Source organism: Protopterus annectens, chromosome 9.part0, assembly GCF_019279795.1.
Source record: "Protopterus annectens isolate FY-2018-M chromosome 9.part0, PAN1.0, whole genome shotgun sequence".
Lineage (NCBI taxonomy): Eukaryota > Metazoa > Chordata > Ceratodontiformes > Protopteridae > Protopterus > Protopterus annectens.
Window position 1 is genome coordinate 1,297,938,352 of NC_056743.1, and position 23,472 is coordinate 1,297,961,823.

At 41.3% G+C, this 23,472-nt stretch overlaps 1 protein-coding gene across 12 annotated transcripts in view; it reads left to right on the plus strand.

Annotated features, from left to right (window-relative positions):
- The window catches only part of CAMK2B (calcium/calmodulin dependent protein kinase II beta), a 3,372,251-nt gene that overhangs the window by 735,403 nt on the left and 2,613,376 nt on the right, over positions 1–23,472 (plus strand). For all 12 annotated transcript variants that reach the window (XM_044084245.1, XM_044084244.1, XM_044084249.1 and 9 more), the window contains exon 3: positions 12,332–12,391. In XM_044084245.1, coding sequence (XP_043940180.1) covers positions 12,332–12,391 — 60 coding nt within the window. The remainder of the gene's footprint in view (positions 1–12,331; positions 12,392–23,472) is intronic.

Consider the following 23,472-nt stretch of genomic DNA (forward strand, 5'->3'; position numbering starts at 1 on the left):
CAACCTTGCGGATGACTTTGTGAAGGTCACTGAAGCCATGGATGAGGGCAAAATGGTTCACACTGCCTACCTTGACTTGGCCAAGGCATTTGACACAATATCAAATTTGGGCATTGTTGCAAATTCAAGAAGTTAGGTACAAACCGTTATGTCACCCGATGGATAGCCATCTGGCTCACAGATGGGACACAGGAAGTTAGAATTGGAGAGTCCACCTCAACAAAGAGGCCAGTCAAAACTGGACTCCTTCAAGGATCAGTCCTGGGACAGCTCCTTTTTGACATTTGCTACTCTGAAGTCAAGGCCAATGTAACTAACTTCTGGCTGACTAAATTTGCATATGATTGCAAATTATGAGCTGATGTAGAATCCCCCACCAACACAAATGTTGTCCAGGAAGCCCTGATAGAAACAAACAGCTGGTGTCAGAGCCATGGACTAAAAGTAAATGTCAATAAATGCATAATATATCCTTTGGGAAGTCATGCACCCCTGGTAACTTTCATATTGACAACACACCCCTGAGAGATGTCCCAGTAGTCAGGGACTTGGACACACACACAGATAGTAATCTAGCCTTTGACCACCAAATGTCTACAGTAGTGAGGGAATCATTCTGTGTTGTGCAACTTATAAACAAAGCTGTGGCATCTAGATCCAAGGAAGTCATCATTCCACTGTATTCCACATTCGTCAAACCTGTCATTGAGTACAGTGCCCCCTTTGGTATTTACCTAAAAAGCCATATCCAACAATTGAAACATCCATAGAGGTTTCTCACTAGAAGAATACAGGGTGTAAGTAACATGTCCTATGCAGACCACTTCAAGGCCCTATTTCTGTATTCCGATTCCTACAGGGTGTTGAGGGGAGATCTGTTCCTGACATACAAGGCATTATCAGAACCCAGACAAAATCCACGAAGAAGCCAGAAGTGTTCAAAACTCCAGGAATGTCCAAGCAAAAAAATGTAAATCCAAACATGTTTTATTGTAAGCACTTTCATTCACTATGCTTTCAGTGAACTTCATCAGACAATAAATCATCCACAAAACATCACTGTGATATAGTATCAAAGAATCATGACATCACAAAATACCTCCCTTCACTTCTCATTAAAGTTACATAACTTCTTTGTGGATTTTGTCTGTGGTTTTTCCTTTTTAACAGTTTATTGTCTGAACCCACTCTGGTGGAATTCTTGCATATCCACAAAGCAAACATCACCAGGAGTACCCATTCTAAAGATTTAATCCTTGCCTGTGATATAAATAGGACCTGCTGGAGAGACAGGCGTGTATCACAGAGATTACCCCTTCACTGGAACATGTTCTCCATCCACGTGATGCAGAGTTCCTCCCTAACCCAATTCAAGTGCCACTTGGACAATTGAATGAGGAACAGGAAATTCATCCCTGATTTGGCACCTGTGTCTCTAATGGACCCAAGCAGCCTGTAAATGGTTAGTCTCCCATGCCCCGGTTTGTAAATATTTCATCCCACAAGCTCCTGCTTACACTTATCAAGGGTACTAGAACTTGTCAGAGATTTGTGATGCTTGGCTAGGCTTAAAAAGGCCCTTGTGGTGGTTAGCATAGTAAATATCTATGAACCTTAATAGGAATAGTTCATACGTTTTATGGGTTTAGTTTTGTTTCCTGGTTTGATTTTTATTTCATGAGCGACAGCTTTGTCGTCCAACTTCACCAGTGAGGACATGGCAGGGAGGTACAAAACTCTTCCTTGCTGATGAGTACTAGGTTCAATATGTTAGATCCTCTGGTTGGGAGTGCACCATCTAGACCAGGTGTTTGTGTTGAGAAAGACCAGGAAACGTAACTGTGAGCTAGAGGCAATATACATTTCCCAGTCTAAAGAGGGGTAGTTAAATTCTCCCATGAGTAAGGTATTTGTTTGAATGGTGAGTGCTTCTAGTAGATATGAGTAAGAGTTGTGAACTTCATGGGTCATAGAGGGTGACCTGTACCTGGCCAGGACATGATCGGAAAACTTGTCTCTGGAGACTTGGGCATGGATGAACTCCAGGACATCATAGTTCATAGGTGTGTACTAGGCTAATGGCCCTGGGGCCTTTACAAGCCTAGCCCATAAAAGTGCCCTGGCATTGTGCCACCTGTCGTTAGTTCCCGGTGCCTCTATCAAGTAGAGCCACTGGAGTGAGCCCCGGGGTGAACGTTCTATTTCCCCTCCACTCAAGATTTCTCTTGAAGAGAGCTAGTGAGGTGCTCTGCTTGACATGTATGGGAAGTCTGTTCCAGAACATGGGCAGTCTCTGGGTTATGAACCTGTCCCTCCAGCATGTTCTGTTGATTGTGGTAATGAGGTTGAGGTCTCTGGAGCGTGTTTTGCGGAGGGATTGGGATTTCTTCAGATGTAGCATTTCTAACAGAACTGGTTCAGACATGGCTTTGTAAATCGAGCCGAGATCGCCCCTTAGTAGACAATATGAGACCGAGAATAGCTGGAGTTTTTTGAGTCTGTCCATGTAGGACATGTGTTTAATGCTTAGGATCCTCTTCATGAGGTACTTTTGTGGCATCTCCAGCTATTGCAGGTGACTAGTCAGGTACATGCCAAATGGGGCATTATACCCTATGGTTGGTCTAATGAGGGAAGAGTAGAGGTAATTACCTCTTTCTTCCAGGATACAAAACCCTTGGTAATGAGATGTGCCACACAGAAGGACTTTCTAACCACAGTGACAATGTGGTGGTCAAAGGAGAGGTTGCTGTCAACCTGTGTCCTCAGATCTCTTATAACACCTTCAGTGTTCAGTGGGCTCCCATCATTGTGGTAATTAGTGGGAACTGCGTTTTTCCCAAAGGGGATGACTACGCATTTTTTGGTATTAAGCTTAAGGCCATGGTTTCAACACCAGTCATTGGTCTCAGTGAGGCCATTCTGTAGGATGTCTGCATCACTTGGGGAGTTAATAATGGCTCCCAGCTTGCAGTCATCTGCGAATTTGGTCAGTCAGAGTCCCTCTGTGTTGGCTTGGACATCTGAGAAGTAGATGCCAAACAGGAGACAACCCAGGACCAATCCCTGTGGGACAACTCATGACTGGTCGGCAGTCTGACTTGGACTTTCACACTATGTGTTCGGTCTGTGAGCCAACTTGTAACCAGCCTAACGCTATAGGGGTTGATGCCTAGTTTGGTGAGTTTATCAATAATTCCTGAGTGAGGAATGGTATCAAAGGCCTTGGCCAGATCAAGGTAGGCTGTATGAACTGCCTTACCTTCATCCACTGCTCTGGTGACTGACAAAGAAGTCAACCAGGTTGAGCAGCATGATCTACCTTTCACAAAACCAAATTGCATGGGATCTAGAGTTTGGAGATTCCCTATATCCTTGTTAATTAGGTCCATGATGATGAGCGCCATAGCCTTACGTATCAGACTCGTCAGGCTAATGGGGTGATAATTTCCAGGGTCTGTAGTCTCTCTTCCTGTATGGAGCGGGATGACTGTAGCAGTGCGCCATTCGGTAGGGGCAAAGCCTGATGTGAGGCTGTGAGTGAACAGAGCACACAGATGTGGTGCCAGTTCACTTTGTAATTCATGTAGAACACAGCCAGGGATATTGTCTGTTCCCATGGAAGCTGTATTCTTGGTCTTGGCATTCTTCCAGTATTGAGATTGGTCCTTTGGGAGGAGAGGCGGGTAAAGTTGGCACTGAATCTGTTGGCCAGTATGTTGGCAATATCTGTTGGCTCAGTATAGGAGGTACCATTGTGCAGTAACTCAGAGCAAATCTGGGTATTGCCATGGAGATTCTTGATATAACTAAAGAAGGCTTTGTTGTTGGTTTTGGTATCTGCCACAATTCTGCTTTCATAGCTAGCTTTGGAGGTTTTGATGAGAGATCTCAACTTTTTGTTGAGGCTAATAAGGGAATTTTTCCAGTCTTGGGACTTCACCTTTTTCTGCAACAGTTTCTTCCTTCTGTTGTAGAGTTTATTAATGGCAGGGGACCACCAGACTGGTGGAGAACATCTTGGTCCTGTTAGGTTTGGCTAGTTCCATGCATTTATGTACGTGTTCGTACAGTAGCATTGGTGTATGATTTGGCAGTCCTGCATCTATTTTCCATTGGCATGGGTGCCGAGAAGTTAGCCACCTCTGTTTTTAGGAGTCCGTCAGCTTTGGACAAGTTTTTCATGGTGGATACCTTTGCAGGGGGTGTGGGTGAGATGTGGATTATCCTGTTTAACCAACCTAGAGCTGCATTTGCTTCTAACTTGGATCAAGACATCTCCACTATTAGCCACTGTCTGTGTTGCTGTTGATCTGAATGTGCAGATGCATTCAAGACGAGTTAACGTCTAGGAGCAATGCATATCAACAGAAACAACATAACTATGATGTTAGATCGGTGAAGTGTCAATACTTGTATTTATTCATCATGGAAGAATGCATTGAATGCATGTGAGTGATCGCTGAATGTTATTACCCTACAGAAAGTATGCCTTCCATGTCATTTGGGAACCTTGACATGCAGCTTTCTGTGTCTCGTACTCACTTGTAAGTGAAAGTTGGATATTCATCTCTCTGTGTGTTACACTAATCTTTGAATGAAGGGGGAACATTCCTTCAACATTTCTTTAATGCAGAGGAATGCCACAGTTGTAGCAGTTTGCTGCATAGGGTAATACACTGGTGTCAAACTTCTGCATACTTGGCACAGTGGTATGAAACTTTTTTTTTTCTTTCTTTTTTTCTGTATAGTAGGTATTGCTAAACATGAAACAGGACCTGCCACACTTGTCTGATTGCGGAAATACATATGGCCAAGACATTGATTTTCTTACTATTAACTACCTATTTCTCCTTCTTACCAAGATAGTACAACCCCAGTTGCAAGGATTGTTTCTTCCCAACCTCAGAACTTTGAATCTGCATGCCTGAAGAATTTGCAACTAATTTCAAACAGAAGTCTGTTCTTATAGAGTAGTTTAATTGAGCGAAGCCATGTTGTCATTGTTGGCATTGCAGTCTGTAAAGCCAGAATTGTTGTCTGGTTTCTGAATTGTTTATTGCAGTCATTTTTATAATGCAGGCTTGGGTTATTCTAGTGAAGGTTCACCTCTATGGAATTTCAACAGACGTTTCTGCCATCCCACAAGTTTAGTCAAAGCCTATAGTGAATGTCATTTTAAAATGTGTTTTACTTTTGAAACCACCAATGCATGCCATTATAGGGATTTGAAATTAGTTAGGCTAACTATTTTATTCTTTGAGACATCTAGATCAATGTTGTTGTCTTTCGGCTTTTCCTGGTTAGGGGTCGTCACAGCAGTCCGTTAATGATTGGCAGTAGATTTTCACAGTGCCGAGTTGCCAGCTCGACGCCCAACCTTCAGTGAAGGCACGCCCATTCACGCAAGTCTTTAGGAACGCCACTCGACCCGCGGGGAGGACATGCAGACTCCACACAAGACACACTCCCCACACACTAGCTGGGAATCGAACGGGAGAACCTCTTGCTGTGAGGCAACAACATTACCGCTGCAACACCTCGGATAAGACATCTAGATCAATGTATTTTTAAATTTCTTTCTCAGTTTAAAACTTTTATATATTCAAAAATGAGGAAAACATATGCACATAAACTCATTTAGTGACCATATGTTAGTACATCAGCCTTGCAGCTGTTGAGACTACATTCCATTTGTGAATGCTAGTCATAAGTTGTGTCATTGTACATAGTTTTGCAACTAGCATGTATACCTCAAACATAACAAAAAAGGTTGTTGTATTAGCCCAGGGAATCTTAGGAGCACCACTGTCCATATAGATTTTATGCATATTTGCATTACATTCTTAATTATTTTTAGATATTGTAGAAATTATTTATTAGAAAGAAAAAGTAATTATTTTAGAAGGAGCAACATTTAATTAAACTTATCCTTTGTGTGCGAGTGCACATTGTGTCCATTCATAGTTTTTGTCTTGGTGAGATTTTGTTACCGTGTGACTGTTTAATATGTTTACTTCGTTGGAGCTTTATGCTACCTTCTGATAAGTTATTTAGTTCTCTGCGTCTGAAAAACCTTCCATGTTGGATTAGTATGTTGTACAAGTAAAACTAGTTGGATTTATGCTGGTTTACCTGATGCCTCATAGTGTTTTTAGATTTGTCTACCAACTTGAACAATGAATCACCTTGTTCTTGTGGGCTTCCAGTTGTTACATTAATTAAGAGCATGAAGTCGTTACGTAGCAACATATGGCACCTAAGATTATTTAAGGCGTATATACTATTTCTCCTAGAGTTTTGAGGGTTAAGGTTCAACCCTTAGTTAATAACTGTGATGATTTGTTGCTGAAGACTTGGAGTGAGGCACAACACAAGGCCACCATGAGTTTTGTTGAGATCTTGGCGGGGCACTATGAGAGAACTACATTACATTGTTGTGTGACTCCATTAAACAGTTTGAGGGACAACCCCAATATATATCCCATTTGAAAAAATTTAGTCAAGAATTATTAAACCGTGAGGAACAACTTAAAGAAAAGAAAAAGAACAAATTCTCAAGGGATTTAACAGATTATGCAAGTGGGGACCCCATTTTCAGAAACCAAGTCAAACTGGTTAGATTTCAGCAGTCACCCAAATATGTACCTAGGAAGAAGCATCCTTGCGTCCTTGTTCTATTTTGAAGAAATCTGTTGCATATAATGATACTTCAGCAGAGGATTCGTCCTCAGCTTTTGAGTCGGATATGCATGGCATCACAGATTCACCCATAGCCAAAAGGAATAACAACATCTCTTTAGATACACACAAAAGAGGGGAGGAAGAAAACATAGATTGGGTGCACAACATGGAGGGTATGTTACGCATGTTTGCCCAGAGGTGAAAAATAAGTGTTTTGAATATTTCCTCTTGTACTCTGTCTACTACACATATTGATATACTTAATAAAGGGTTAACCTTTATACCTGGTTTTTATGTTTGAGGATGATTTCGCTAATGATGTTATAACATTTTGTAGGTCTTTGAACTTAGTTTATTTTTTCAGGACAAAGAATCAGTTGCTTCTCAAGATGGATTTCGTTATCACAAATCTACATTTCAACCTCCTAGGAATCCAAATGTGCTGTTGTTCCAAAAGAGGGTTCTCAAAGACTTACATTTTGATTTTAGGGAACATTATGTTGGTACACATAATCTCTCAAAGACACAAATTGATTGTATTCAAGAACTGGCTCAAAATCATGAGTTGGTTATTTTGTCTGCTGATAAAGGAGGGGCGGTGGTGGTTCAGGATTGGGCAAAATATAACATGGAATCCTTGTGGCAGTTAAATAATGCACGTTATTATACGTGTTTGCCTCTTGACCCTACCCCCTCTTTCAAAAAACAAATAGATGATTTTTTAGTTTTGGCTGAACAAGAAGGCATCATCTCCAAAAATACATTGTATCATCTAACTGCTCAAGATCTGGTTCCCAGTACATTTATTTTTTGCCAAAGATACATAAGAATTTACACAATCCCCCAGGAAGACTGATAGTGTCTGGCAGAGGTTCTTTGACTGAACCATTGTCACAGTTCATTTCAGAAATATCTGAAACCTTTGTTAAAGTTGATATGCTCTAGAATTCAAGATACTACTGAATTCTTGCAGATTATTTCTGATTCCCAACTTGAACCGGGTTGGTTACTATGTAGCTTAGATGTGATTGCTCTCTATACCAACATTCCACATTGGGCTGGCATTGAGGCCCTAAAATATTGGCTTGATAGATCAGAGCTATATCCACCTGGTTTAAATACGTTACTAATTGGAGTAACTGAACATGTCCTCACCAAAAATGTTTTCCTTTATACGGGTTTCTTTTTATTTACAGATTAAAGGTACGGCAATGGGGGTGTCTTTTGCCCCTATTTATGCAAACTTATTTATGGCCTATGTAGAAGAGCAACTTATATATGACAATTCCCACAACATTTTTCTTGAGGACATGGACATATAGAGACACTACTTAGATGATTGCTGGTTGGTATGGAGGGCAGACTCAGAATATCTTCATGAGTTTGTGAATTATCTCAATGAAAATAGATGGGGAATTCAATTTATGGTTAATTGTAACTGTGATCAGATTACTTTTCTTGATGTTCTGATAACCAATCAGATAACACCCTTAAATCTGAAGTTTACCGTAAATATCCCCAGTATAATTCGTTCCTCCATGCCACCAGCTATCATCCACCACATATTTGTACGAATATCCCCAAATCTCGGTATATGAGAATAAAATGTATTTGCTCAGATGACAGCTCCTATTATACTTACAGGGATGATTTAACCACCTGGTTCATAGAGGTTATAAGTTGGGACAGGTTTTACATGCCAGGAACAGGGTTGATTCTTTACAGCGTGAGGGGCTACTTGAATATCAGACAAGGGTTCCTGACCCAAACCCAGTAATACAGTTAGTCACTACATATGGATATAATGCCGCGAGACTAACCAATAGTGTACAACGGAACTGTAATATACTCATGGCAGATGATAAATTAACTACAATTTTGGGAGATAGATGTCTATTTTCATATAGAAAAGGTAGAAATTTGGGGTCCATCTTTAGTCATTATTATAAAAGGGGACACTGTTCATTGAACCCGGCAATACAATTAACCCTTTTAGGGGACCATATAAAGGGATGTTTCCCTTGTGGACATTATGTATATTGCCCTAAAATGAACAAAACAACTAATTTCAGCAGCAGCAATACAAGTATAGTCTACACTATTTCCTTTTTTGAGAACTGCCCTTCAGACTAGGTTCTTTATCTTGTCACATGCAGTTGTTCTGCTTTTTATGTAGGGCAAACCTCTAGGTCAGTAAAATTCAGAATAGCTGAACACCTAAGTGATATAAGACACAAGCGTCTCACTAATGCCCTATATAAACATACAATTAAACATCCCAGAGCCAATTTCCATTTTACCATTATTGACAAAATTAAAGGCAACAGATCTAAGACTGCGTGTTGGCATCACATTTTAAATCAGATGGAGAAAAAATGGATTATTAAATTAGGTTGTTTATTGCCTCCTGGATTGAATGAGCACCTTTAAGTGATTTGGTGAGTCATAGGATCTTTGATTGCCACATATATAAAGAGGGAATTTCTTTGATATTTGTTTTCTGCACTGAAGAAGGCTGCATTGTATTGGCTGAAACCGGTCTGGATTTTTTCACTCTATGGAATGTGCTTTTTAGCACAGATATGGAATAAATAATATTATTCAATTTCTGCATCACTGTCTGCTGGTCAATGCTGTTTTTGTTACTGAACATGGCACACCAGAATAGTTCTTGAATATGCTGTTTATGCAGCTGATTTTAATTTAACCAAATTAAAAATGTTGTACATATACAGAGTAAGCTGCATACACACAGGAAAAACAGGATAGCTAGATACAGGTGCTTAAATGGAGGGTTAAGAGCAAAAGTGCCCATAGATGCATTCTTTCTCCCTCGGGGTGAACTTGAAGGGTTGAATCAAGCCACTGTGTCCTGTAAAAGGGAGGGTCTAGAAGACACTGTCAAGAGGAAGTTATTGCTTATCATATCATAGGTTCATAGGCAGGTACTAGGCTATCGGCCCTGGAGCCTATACAAGCCCAGCCAAAAAGGTACCCTGGCTTTTGCTAGCCTAGAAAATTATTTTTCTGTGCCACTGTCGAGCAGAGCCACAGAGGTGATCCCCGGGGTGAATTTCCTATTTCCCATCCAATCACCAAGATTTTTCTTGGAGTGCTAATGAGGAGCTTTGTTTGATATAAATAGGTTGTTTATTCCAGAGTATGGGAATTCTCTGGGATAGGAATCTATCCCTCCGGCATGTTCTATTTAATGTGGTGACAAGGTTTAGGTCCATAGAGCGTGTAGCTCGGAGGGATTGTGATTTCTTTAAGCAGAGCATCTCCAACAGCTCTGGGTTTGACATAGCTTTGTGTTAGGCAGAGATTACCTCTGAGTAGGCGATATGCGATGGAGTAAAGCTGGACTTTTTTGAGAAGGTCTGCGTAGGGCATCTGTTTGAGGCCGGTAATCTTCTTTGTGAGGTATTTCTGTGGCCTTTCCAGTTGTTGTAGATGTCTTGTGAGGTACATACCAAAAGGGACATTGTACTCTATAATGGGTCTAATGAGTGATGAGTAGAGGGGAACAATGACCTCTTTTTTTCTGGATGAGAAAACTTTTGTGATGAGGTGTGCCATGTAGAAGGATTTCGTGACTACTGTAGCGATGTAATTATCAAAGGAGAGACTAGTCCACCTGTGTCCCAAGGCCTCTTATCACACTTTCAGTGTTAAGTATACTACCGCCTTTGTTGTAGTTCATGGGTACAGAGTTTTTACCAAAGGGGATGACCATGCATTTTTTGGCATTGAGCTTGAGGCCATGGCTTTGACACCAGGCATCTGTCTCAGTGAGGCCCTTTTGTAGGATGTCCACATCGTTCAGAGTTTCGATTATGGCTCCTAGTTTGCAGTCATATGTGAACTTCGTTAGCCAAAGACCTTCTATGTTAGCCTGTACTTCAGAGAAGTAGATGCCAAACAGGAGAGGACCCAGGACTGAACCCTGTGGTACTCCACTTGTCACTGGTCTGAAGTCGGATTTGGAGTCTGCTACTTTCACAGTGTTGGTTCTGTCAGTGAGCCAGTTGGCAACCCATCTTGTGACCTAGGGATTTATACCTAGTTTAGTGAGTTTATCTATAATTCCAGAGTGAGGGATGGTGTCAGAAGCCTTGGCAAGATCTAGATAGGCTGTGTGAACCACCTTACCCTTGTCTACGGCTTTGGTGACTGCTTCAAAGAAGTCCATCAGGTTTAGGAGACATGATCTGCCTTTTACAAACCCGAACTGGGTGGGATCCAGAGTTTGGAGATTACCAATATCTTTGTTTATAAGTTCCATGATGATACGTTCCATGGCCTTGCAGACCAGGCTCGTCAGGCTAATGGGGCGGTAGTTCCTGGGGTCCGTGGTGGCTCCCCCCTTGTGGAGTGGGATAACCGTTGCTGTGCACCATTCAGCAGGCACAAAGCTTGAGGTGAGGCTATGATTGAACATGGTACTTAGGTGGGGTGCCAGTTCGTTTTGTAGTTCATATAGAACGCAGCCTGGGATGTTGTCTGGTCCCGTGGATGCTGTGTTCTTGGCTTTGGAGAGTGTGGTTTTTTACCTGGGCAGCCGTGATTACTATGCTTCATCTCCTGGATATTTAAGAATTAGGAGTAAGGCTGAACATGTAACCGAATGCTTATTTGTATTGCACTATGCTATGTCCTCCTTTGTTGAGCAGATAGATGGGATATCCTTTGTCTTGCTGCTGACGAGCACCAGCATGATGGAAAGTTTATACATTACACATTCTTATTCTTTTCTTATTAATATGGAGCACCAGAGTAAAAGGTCCATCATATACTTAACATCTTTGGAGTACCCCTCCATCTCTAGAGGTATATTAAAACATTCTAGCTCAAGGTATTCGGGGAAACAGTGGTGTGGTCTTCCCTTCATTCAACCATTCGCTACAAATTTAATAACTTCTATAAAGCAGAAGAGGATTTTCAAAGGTTCACTCATGGCTGATGCTACTGATTGTGATTCAGTTCACAGCATGATACTTGATGCAAGAGTATACCAGAAGAGAAATAGTACTTCTGTACAAGACGGACCTTCCTCTGTTCCCTTTTTCATTCCTGGTGGCTTCGTTCTTTTTAATGTAACTATTCAGACCTTCTGAATTCTGTACTGTTGTGGTTTGCTGTAAACAAATTAGGAGGAATCGGTGTGGACATGAGTGAATATCCCATTTATCCCTGCTTATGTGCGAAAATCTGCTGCTCTATTGAAATGTAGCATCACATATGGGAACTACCTTTATGAAAAATTAATCATTAAAAATGAACAGGTCACTAAAAGAGCTCATTATGTGACAACTGCAGCAAAAGGTTCTCTTGATGTACTGGATCTGTTAGTGTGTATTTTGTTCAGCTGTACTTTCATTCATCTGTACTATGACTGCTTCACCTGCCTGAAATTGAGAGCTAAACTCACAGTTGTGTGGCTTCAGAAGTGTGTAGAGTAATTGTAGAGACTGACACCTACATAAACGTTCATTCATCATGTTTAGATTGCCAGTCCTTTCTGTGAGTGTTTGTATGTTACAAAAGAGTGGGATACCATATCATTTGTGGTAGTGAGCAGGGTTATAATGTAGACATGTGTTGGCGAAATTTAGTTCAACTGTAAATCTTATTTCTTTTATTCCAGATCATCAGAAGTTAGAAAGGGAGGCCCGAATTTGTCGATTGTTGAAGCACCCAAACATCGGTGAGTACCTAGCAGACTATTTTGAAGTAACTTGAGGCTTTGTAATAAATATTGCCTTAATTGTTAGGTCCAGTGTCTGGAGGTTTACTCTATTATTATCGATCATTTCCATGGCTTTGCATAGTGAGACTTATGGGTCTGTAGATGCCCCACCTTTGTGCAGAGAGATGACTGTTGCTGTTCTCCATTCATGTGGCACTAAGCCTGTTTGGATGCTATACTTAAATAGCAATTCCAGAAGGCCTGATGGGTCAGGTTTCATGCTATTTGGAAGGAATCCTGGGATATTGTCTGGGATCACTGATGTAGTGTTCTTGGCCTTAGATTGAGCATTAAGGACCTGTTCCCTAGTGATAGCAGGGGGAGTTATATTTGATGTTATTTCTTGAGGGAAGGTTGTGGGGGAGAGAGGGGTAAAGTTGGAGCTGAATTTATCAGCCAGTGGTTTGCTATATATTCTGGCTCATTATAGGTGGCTTCATTTAAGTGCAGACATGGTTAAGAATGCCTTATGGTTGTCCTTGGCCTGGGAGGCCAAATTTACCTCAAATTTGGTAGACTTTATTTGTTCTCTGAGTTGTCTGTTTGGTTTGATAATGCTTTTATCCTGGTGGGTGCTGCACCTCCTAATTTTTGCCATGATATTCTTCCTTCTGTTGTACAGTCTATTGATTTTGTGATTTCACCAGGGTGGCTTGTTTTTTGAATTAGTTCTGTACTTCTTCCTGGTGGGGCTATTAACATGCTTCTGTAGGGTTTTTGTGAACAATTCTGCATAGGCAGCAGTGTTGTCAGGGTTTCTGGGGGCTTGATATTTTTGCCAAGTTATCATTTAATAGCAGGAAGTCAGCCTTAGAGTAGTTCCTGAATATTCCAGGATTGTCTGGGGGTGCAGGTTTTAGTTTTACTTCAAAGAAGACCATTTTATGGCCCGACCTTACCAGGGAAAGCATTACACTAGGAGGTGTGCAGCATTGTCCCATATTAGTGAGGACCAGATCCAGTATGGTTGCACCTCTGGTTGGTGTATTGACAATCTGGTTCCAGGGAGTTTGTGTTTACAAAACCCAGGATCCTCTGTCCCTGTACATTTGATGTCATATAGAATTCCCAGTTAATAGTGGAATAATGAATATGGTATTGGATTGGATGGTGAATATTTCCAGTAAGTTTAAATACATGTTATGGGTTTCCCGGGTCATACAGGGGGACCTGTAGTGTGCAAGGAAGTGGGATTAGATTTTTTTCTGTGTGATTTGAACATGGAGAAACCCAAGTGCATTATCCTGCTTGACCAGACTTGAGTTGTATTTATTTTTGATGTAAATGGAAACACCTCCACCTTTAGTACCTTTCTGTGTAGTAGCTGGTCTAAATGTGTGGAAGGCATTATAACCTTGCACTGTCTGTGTGCTGTCCATGTCATTAACCATGTCTCAGTGATCACACACACGTCAGCATTCTCTAGGGTGAAGAGAGGTTTTAGGGAGTGGAGTTTTTTTGTTTTAGGCTCCTGGCATTGAGCAGTAATACCTTTAGATTTTTTTTTTAGCTTTGATTTTCTATCTTGGAAGTACTTTCAGTTTGGCACTATGGGGGAAGACAATGTTTTAGCTAATGTTCAAAAGCCTAGAGGGAAGAGGTGCAGACCATCCCTGGCAAAGGTCTGCTAACTGTATCCTTCCATGCTGACAAATATTGCCACCCCCCTTAGAATGACACCAGAAACTAAACTAATTATTAAAGTCGTTCATCTTTTGTTCATATTGCAGCATCATCCTTGGAGAGGGTAAAATGCTGCTCACTGCAGCCTGGGACCCATATTCAGAGAGCTCCATGATATGTCTCTTCATATAGTCTAGGGAGGTACGTCTCAGGTCATTTGCACCAACGTGGACTATGAGTCATACTGGTACTTCTGCTCCGGTGACCTGAGTGCATACATAATCTGGTGGATCCTAGCCCCTGATAAATAAATGACTGTTTCTTTTTCAGCCTGGTGAGAGCGACATCACTGTGTCTCACGATGGAGTCTCCAGTGACCGGAATGTTGGATTGTGTGTTGGCTTCTTGTGGGCTTAGAAGTAGAGGCTCCATGTGATGTGGCTGTATGTGTTGATGTGGGTGTTTTGAAAGATTGCATTTGGGGCTGCTGAGGTTATTTGTTGTGTACTTTTGTCTAGGAGGTATTTGGGGTCTAGGAAGGTTACATTTAAGTGCCTCAGCATATGTGGGTCTGTATATCTGCTTTGAATTGTGTGTGATGGGTTTGGCATGTGTACTACTGACAACCTTATTGAGATTAGGAGTACTTTTATGTGAGAGCTTTGCCTCCAGTGACATCATATAAATACATCCCTCACATACCATATCAGTTTGTTTGAGAATTAACTGGTTGTCAGTAAATATGAGGCAATTTCTACATTGCCACAGGATGCCCATATCACCAAGCTGGTAATTGAGATGGGGGAAGGTTCATATCTATGGCAACAGACCCTTTTTATTGATTAGACAGTTGGAATGAGACTGTAAAGCAATATCAGGAGTGTCTGGTATGCAACTCTGGTGACAGTGCTTGTCACTGCAAACTAGTTGTCTTGTGTGCAACTAGGTATTGGTGAAATTTCAAAAATGTCTGTGTCTATACAGGGCACTGCCAAACACTTGAAGGAAAGCTAATAAGTAGACCCTGAAAATTTAAGGGTGAAGTATTTAGGAAGATATTCTGAAATTAGAAACAAGTCTAGTATTACGTACTGAAAACAAAGAATTAGCTTGTCAAAAATAATGAAAAGAGAGGAGTCTCGTGAATGGCTACTGCCTAATACTAGTGCTGGTATCACCACAACTTCAGTCTGCTGAGATGCAATGCTCCTTTGCTACTTCTTTCACCAAAAGCAAAACATTATCACCAATCCCAAGATTAGAAGCAAGTCACAGCCTGTTTGGTGGTCCTTAGTCTTGTTTCAGATGATGTAAGGGTCTGTAGGCTTGTTGTAGCCTTTTCCTGGTAGATGTTGTGACAAAAGGAAGTACTGCCAGCACTGCTAGCTGGAATATTGTCTAATTATATGTCATTTGTGAATTTCAATCTAATTTATATAAGATGCTTGTTAAAAATGCATTAGAACTGTATGTCATGTTCTACTCTGTATAGATGTTTGTGTTGAAAATGTATTTGTAAATTGCTTGTGCTTAAAATATGTCCAGAGTGTGCCCTACTGGAAGAGAACATAAATGTATGTGCACTTGACAAGCCTTATCTGCAAAGCCATGGAGAGGATCATAATGGAACTCATAAATAAAGACATAGGGAACTTGCAGACTTTGGATCCAACCCAGTTTGGCTTTGTCAAAGGCAGATCCTGCCTCTTAAACTTGGTTGACTTTTTCGAGACAGTCACCAAGGCCATTGATGAGGGAAAGGCAGTCCATACAGCCTACCTCGACCTGGCAAAGGCCTTCGACACAATACCCCACTCAGGTATCATCGAAAAACTCATCAGCTTGAATGTAAACCCATACATCACAAGATGGGTTGCAAACTGGCTAAGCGACAGAACCCACAGGGTCAGAGTTGCTGGAGCCATGTCAGACTCAAAGCCTGTCACAAGTGGTGTCCCACAGGGTCAGTCCTGGGTCCACTCTTGTTCGGCATCTACTTTTCTGAAGTACAAGCAAACACAGGAGGGTTATGGCTGACAAAGTTTGCAGATGACTGCAAACTGGGCCATAGTCGAAAACACATCTGACACAGATATCCTCCAGAAGAGCCTCACAGAAGCGGATAACTGGTGCCAGAGCCATGGCCTGAAGTTAAACGCCAAAAATGCATAGTCATACCCTTCGGGAAAAACAAGGTTACCCCTAGCTACCATATAGGTGACAATCCACTGAGCACAGAAAAAGTCATCAGGGATCTGGGGACCCAAGTTGACAGTAGTCTTCGTTTGACACTCATGTTGCTAAAGTAGTTAGGAAAACCTTCTATATCGCCCACCTGATCATGAAGGGATTCACATCTAGATCAAGGAGCGTCATCGTCCGCCTGTAGTCATCACTCATTAGACCTATGATTGAGTACAATGCCCGTTCGGAATGTATCTGACCAGACACCTGATGCAGCTTGAAAGGCCCCAAAAGTTCCTCACCAAAAGGATAAAGGGTCTCAAAAATATGTCTTATGCTGCCCGACTGAAAGAACTCCAGCTTTATTCAGTCTCATACCGCTTGCTCAGAGGTGACCTGTGCCTGACATATAAGGCCATGTCAAACCCAGATTTGATGAATATGCTTCACCTCAAAAATCTAGATCCCTCAGAACCACAAGGGGGAGACTTAAACCTTGACACGGTTATAAATAGAACGTGCTGGGGGACAGATTCATCACCCAGAGACTCCCTATGCTGTGGAACAAAATCCCGGTACATGTGAGGCAGAGCACCTCGCTGGCCTTGTTCAAGAGGAATCTTGACCAATGGATGGGAGATCGCAGATATACCCCAGGGATTACTTCAGTGTCACTGCTTGACAGAGGCACAGAAAAATGATAGGCATAGTTTTTATTCAAACTAAAGGGGTGGCGAAAGCCACATAACTATGGGCTAGGCTTATAAATGCCCTTGGGCAGATAGCCTAGTATGAACCTATGAACCTATGAACTATTGTAACTGTTTAAATGTATATAGTTTAACTGTGGAAACTGGAATACAGAAGTTAGCCTCAGTCCAGCAAACTTTAGAAAATATCTGAAATTAAATTACTTTGTGGACTAGGCCATAAAGATGTTTCAATGCAACTGGAGAACAAAGTCTATAGAAGCTTTCTGTGTTGTCTTCGGAATGAACTAGCTGCTACTTTGGAAGCACGAAGGAGTGCAATTATTTTATGACTTGCAGCACCTGTCTAAGATTTGAGCAAAAGCACTTGTATGAGTCTTTTTACAGGTAGATGCTAAATACTGCCAACTTCAGCAGTGGGGGTTTTACCTGGGAACCAGAAGTCAGATGACCAGAAATTGCCATTCTGCAAGCTATCCCAGTAGTAATATTTTAGATATTATTTTGAGAAGTCTCTTGGTGAGACAGGGCATTCAGCATTCTGTCTTGGACCTAACAACAAGAAGAACCATTCACCACATCTGCCTTGCTCTATTGGTAAGTTTTTAGGGTATACTGATTCTCTTGGATACAGTCAGGAATGTAGTGAAGCTTAGTTTAGATATTATTTTTCTTTCTTTATATGTGACTGTCCTTCAACGTTGTTTTAAATATTTCCTGTGATTTTGAACTCTGATGTCTCTGTGAATATATATTTAATATTGTCTTGTTATTTTTATTATTTATTATTAAATATATTTAAAACTTTAATTGTGGCTGATCTGTGTAGAGATGTTTATGTATTTAGAGTACTTGCATATTTATTTGGTGACACTGTGTGGGCCACTCCTAACAGCCTTGCTGTTGGTTAAACTACCATTTTATTAATATTAATATTACACAGTAAAATTGGTCCCCCTTTGTTAAGGGCCTTAAAGTAGTTGTCAAGGAGCGATTGGTGGCAGTGGAAGCTACCTTATAGTCTGGGCAGAAGAGGGCATAGCTAGTAAACCTGTGCCAGCCTTTCCCAGGTAGGTGTATCTGTGTCTGTGTGTCAGGGAGACAAAGCACTGGTTGGATAGAGAGGGTGCTGGAGGTCTAGGCTTGGTCACTCAGCTGAGATCTGAACTCTGTAGCTGTGCCATTGGAGAGTGTTATTGGGGATCTGGAGAAAGAGGGAGAAACTAGCCCTAGATTGACTGTGGTCCCTGTATGCTGTTAAGGGAAATTGCACTTGATGCTGAGAGCTGCATCTGGAAATACTGTGCATCTGCCAATCATCCTGTCAGTTAACGTCCTCCAACAGGTGCCAGTGGTGAGGATTGAGGCTCCTAGATTACTGGTCCAGTGGTGGGTTGTCACATATTAATTGGTGGGCAGTGGTGGGATATCCATATTGCATATTAATTGGTGGGCAGTGGTGGAATATCCACATTATATATTAATTGGCTGCCAGTGGTGGGATCACCACATCACATATTAGAATTCAGTGGTGTAGATACTGAACTCCTGTAGCCTGTAAACAGTGGTCACTTAAGAAGATGTTTGTACTCTTAATCAGCCACACAGTAGACATTGTTTCATGTCACAGTAGTTTTGTTAGCTTAGCTAGTCAGGGAGAGCAGACAAGGATGTCTGTGGAGGATTATGGCAAGCTGATAAGGAACCAGTTGGCTAAGATGTGCCAAGCCAAAGGACTGGGGCATGCCAACATGACTAAAGGAGAAATGATTACAGCCTTAACCACAGCTGCATCACAGACCAGCAACCATGAGGACAACCAGACTGGCCTTGGCGATGTACAACTGTCAGAAAATAGACAGTTCAGCTTTGCCTAAGAGGACTTAAAAATCCATCTGGAGTTTGAGACTTGAACCGGAGGCCAAACATTTGGAACTAGAAACAGCAGAGAGACTGTGGCGTTTGGAGTTCGAAACAGAATCAGCAGAGAGACTGCGGCATTTGGAAGCCAAGGAAAATGAGATTCTGAGGCAACATGAAAAGGAAATGCTGACTCTTGGCCTGGGTCTTGGAGGTAATGGGGAAGGGTGTAACCAAACCACAGAAGCAATAAAGGTCAGTAAATGTCTTCCACAATTTACAGAGTGTGATAATTTTGATAGCTTTATTCATATGTTTGAAAGGGAATGTAAACAGTATAATGTAGACCAAGGGCTCTGGGTGTGGTTCCTGACCCTCATTACTCTATGGTAAATCTGTAACTGCTGTTTCTAAGTTGTCTGATACCGATTGCTTACATTATAATACAGTTAAAAATGTTTATTAGAATGCTTTAAATTAACACCTGAAGCTTATAGAAAAAAGTTTCATGAACATATATGCAAGGCAGATGAATATGTGTGATCATATTGCTGAGTTAAGCACTTATATTCTTAGTTTGGTAAGTGGGTGTCAGATCACCACTTTTGAAGGGCTGGAAGACATTTTGGTGGTGGAGCAAGCTCTTAGCACTTTGCCTGGGGACATGAGAGACTGGTTGGCAGATAAGGAATGCAGCACTGCAGATGAGTTGGGGAAAAAGGAGACCTATACCTAGGAAGCATGGTATCACTGCACAAGAAATGGATACACAGTGCTGTACATGGGTCTAAGTGAGCCTATGGTGGGCAGCCTAAACTGCCCCAACAGAGTCTGCCAGTAAGAAGAGAAGCCACAAGTTCAGGTACAGGGCCAGGATCCAGGGTTAAATGTTTTAAATGTAAGCAAAGGAGCCATGTAGCATATTTGGTGTCCATGGAGGCAAGGTGGGGAACAAAAGGTAGGGGAGCCAGCAAGTGGGAATGAAAGAATGCCAGTGATAAGTCATCTAGAGGCAATAATGGTACCAGACTACCACAAGAGGTTATATCTTATCTTAGTAGATGGGAAGCAGTCCACTGCTAAGAGAGAGACAGCCTCTGACCTAACCATTTTGAAGCCTGCAATGGTTATAGAGGATTACTACTTGCTTGGGCAGTCTGCTCCAGTCAGAGACCCCATTCACCTTGACTGGGAGGGTGGAAAAGAAAACAAGCAAGCAAGTAGGTGTGTTTGAGGATATCTTTGCAGATGTCCTGATAGGGAATGATTTTGATAATGCAGTACCTTGTGTGCATGTAGTTAAACGCAGTCAGGCTTGGAGACAAACGTACATCTGGTAGCCTGGCCGGACCCAGACAGACAGCACACTTGAAGCCAGGACTGGTGAGGTGGTTACTTCAGAGAGGGCGCTACCATGAAGCAGTGAAACTGAAGGTGAGCCACAGCCACTGGTAGGTACCAGTGTTCCCTTGGACAAAGTAACTGCAAGGGCGGAGGTGAGTAGTAGTACCCAGACTGATAGTGAGGCACTGATAGTGTCAGAGGATACCAGACTTCCAGTGGAGGGGAGCTGGGAAGGGTTACAAAGAGATTTGAGACAGGCTCAGCTCTCAGACCCTACATTACAAGGCTTGAGGGAGGTAGCTAAGGAGGAACCTTATTCTAAAGGAAAAGGAGAATTTCTGTACTGGGACAAAGGGTTATTGTACAGAGAGTGGAACCCTGAGGGAAGGCTAGAGGGTGAGAGAATACAGCAGTTGGCAGTGATCAGAGCCTACCGTCTGGCACTTCTAGCCATAGCCAATGACATTCTCTTTGCAGGTCATATGGGCATAAAGCATACAAAGTGACATATTTTTATTTTATTTATTTATTTTATTTATTTATTTTACATTTGTTAACCGGGCTAGTCTAGCTGGATATATGTCCATTTTCAGTAGAGGCCCAGGGAGAAAAGCTCCTCACATAGATCAGTTACAAAGAGACATATAATAAAAGTACAGTAAGGATATACATTTAGTAATAAGAATAACAAATAGCTAAGGCACACCAAAAAAATATATATACTAGGTCATTAGAAGCGTCACAAATAAAAAAGCTAAAGATTAGCAAATTGTTTTTGATAAACTGTTGGAAAGAACGAATTAGTACAGGACATATGAAGGGATTAATGAAGAAATACAAGGGAGGAGAAGAGTGAGACGCAAAGGTCTAGTAAGGAGAGGAGAAGGAGATGGAAAAGAGGACTGGGTAGAGAAAAGGTGGAGTGGGACAGAGCATAAGAGGAGAGCAGCAGGGCGAAAAGAAGAACGTATATTTCTGGTTAATTAATACAGAGAATAGTTATGGTAGAGAAGGGGAATGAAGAAGCTTAGTCAGGAGTCCTACAGGAGCAAAGCCAGTGATTTTGGAAGTGCAGTTTGATTTTTTGTTTGAAGAGTGGTAAGGAGGGGATTAGAGTGATATTGGTGGGTAGCTGATTCCATGTCCTACCTACAGTATTGGTGAACAGAGAGTCACCAGCTAAGTTATAGGATTTTACAGATTTGGTCATGAGTTTAGAAGAAGATCAAAGGGAGGAAATATTATTATAGGGGATTAAAAGTTGAAAAAGTATAGGGGTGTTGTCAGGTTGGTAAAGTATCTTATGGGCAATGGTAAGTTGTGAGATCATAAGGCAGTTTTGTAGCTCAAGCCAGCCTAGGAGTTTTAGGTTATGACAGTGATGTGTTCTAAAAGGGTTACTTGTGGCAAAGCGGGCAATACTATTGTAGCAAGTTGCTAGTTTATTTAGGTTAGTGAAAATAGGTGAGGCGTAAAAGAGAGTAGATATCAGATGGGAGTGGGCGATAGTTGCTCTGGTAGCAGGTGTAAGAAATGGTTTAATACGGTATAATGATCCTATTTTTTTTGTTAACAGTTTTGATGATGTTATTGATGTGTTGATCAAAAGTGAGATTGTTGTCGATGGTTATTCCTAGCAGTTTAGTTGTTGTGTCAGGAGAGATGACAGTGGTTTCATTAGATAGGATGTTGAAGTTTAATGGGGAGGCTCGAGTGGTAGGAGTGAAAAGGAGAAGTTTGGTTTTTTTGGCATTGAGGAGGAGGTACCATCTAGTAAACCAAGTTTCTACAGTGTTGAAAATAGTTTGAGTTAGAGAGAGTAGCTCTGAAGAGGTAGATGCTGAACAGATAATAGTGGAGTCGTCAGCATATTGGATGCAGGTAGCTTGAGGGATTACAGTGTTGAGATCGTTTATGTAAAGGGAGAAGAGAAGAGGGCCGAGAATGGAGCCCTGTGGGACTCCAATAGAAACAGGCAATAAGGAAGAGATATGATTGTTCCAACGAACGGCTTGATGTCTGTTGCTAAGATAAGAAGTAAACCATTTTAAAGCCAGGTTATCAAATGAGACGGATTCAAGGATGTTAATAAGGGAAGAATGGTTCACCATGTCAAAAGCTTTAGAGGTCAATGAATAGAGCAGAGGTGAAAAGATTGGAGTTACGATAGTTGTTGATGGTATCAACAAAGGAAATGAGGGCAGTGGAGGTGCTATGGTGGGGTCTAAAGCCATGTTGACAATTGGCTATTATGTTGTGTAAAGAGAGATACTGTACAAGTTGCTGATGGATACATTTCTCCATAATCTTAGCTAGAGGTGACAGAAGAGCAATAGGTCTAAAGTTAGTGTAGTCTAAAGAGTTACCTCCTTTGTGAAGTGGGATGATATGAGAGACTTTCCATATATCTGGTATGGTTCCCTCTTGGATAGTCCTATTAATGAGAATAGATATAGGGTATGCAATCTGTTTGGCAGCCTTTTGAAGAAACAGAGAGGGGAGTTTGTCAGCAGAGGGGGTGCATGGTTTCAGGGGTGCATGGTTTCAGTTTGAGAATAAGTTTGTAGATGAAAGAGGTAGAGATAGGATGAAGAGTGAAGTTATGGGGGGAATCAACAAGATTCTTTGGAGGGTAAAAGTTGTTGGTGTTCAGTTGTCTAGCAAGAGATTGGATGGATTCTATGAAAAAAGAGTTGAAAGTGTTAGCAGTTTGGTTAGGGGTATTTGGGTCTGCATTTATGGGGGAGGGGGTTTTAGCTGTTCCAGGTTTAAGGAGTTTGTTGATTGACGTCCAGAATTGTTTGGGTTTATTTAAATGGGTTTCTTGCAGTTCACAGTAGTATTTTTTTTTTTCAGAGATTATAGCTTTTTTTGTAAGATTTCTAAGTTGGCAAAAATGGAGAAAATCAGAACTGATTCTATGGTATTTCCATTTGGCCCAAGCTTTATTTTTAGTGTGAATTAATTTATTTGTTTCCTTTGAGAGCCATGGGGCTATATTAGACTTCATTCTAATAGAACGTTCAGGGGCATGTTTATCCAAAATATTTGTTTATTTTACATTTATTTACCGGGTAAGTTCGACTGTGCATAGATCCCATTTTCAGTGGAGACACGAGGAGAAAAGCTCCAAAAAGATTATTATTTATTTTATATTTGATTACTGGGTTGGACTGACTGGGCAGTCAAGTGGCTGTTTTCAGCAGAGACCCGAGGAGAAAAGCTCCACATACATGACAATCATAAAAATGCAAAATACAAAAATACAACAGCTCCACATACAGGATAAAAATACAAAAGTCAGACATGAGTTTAAAA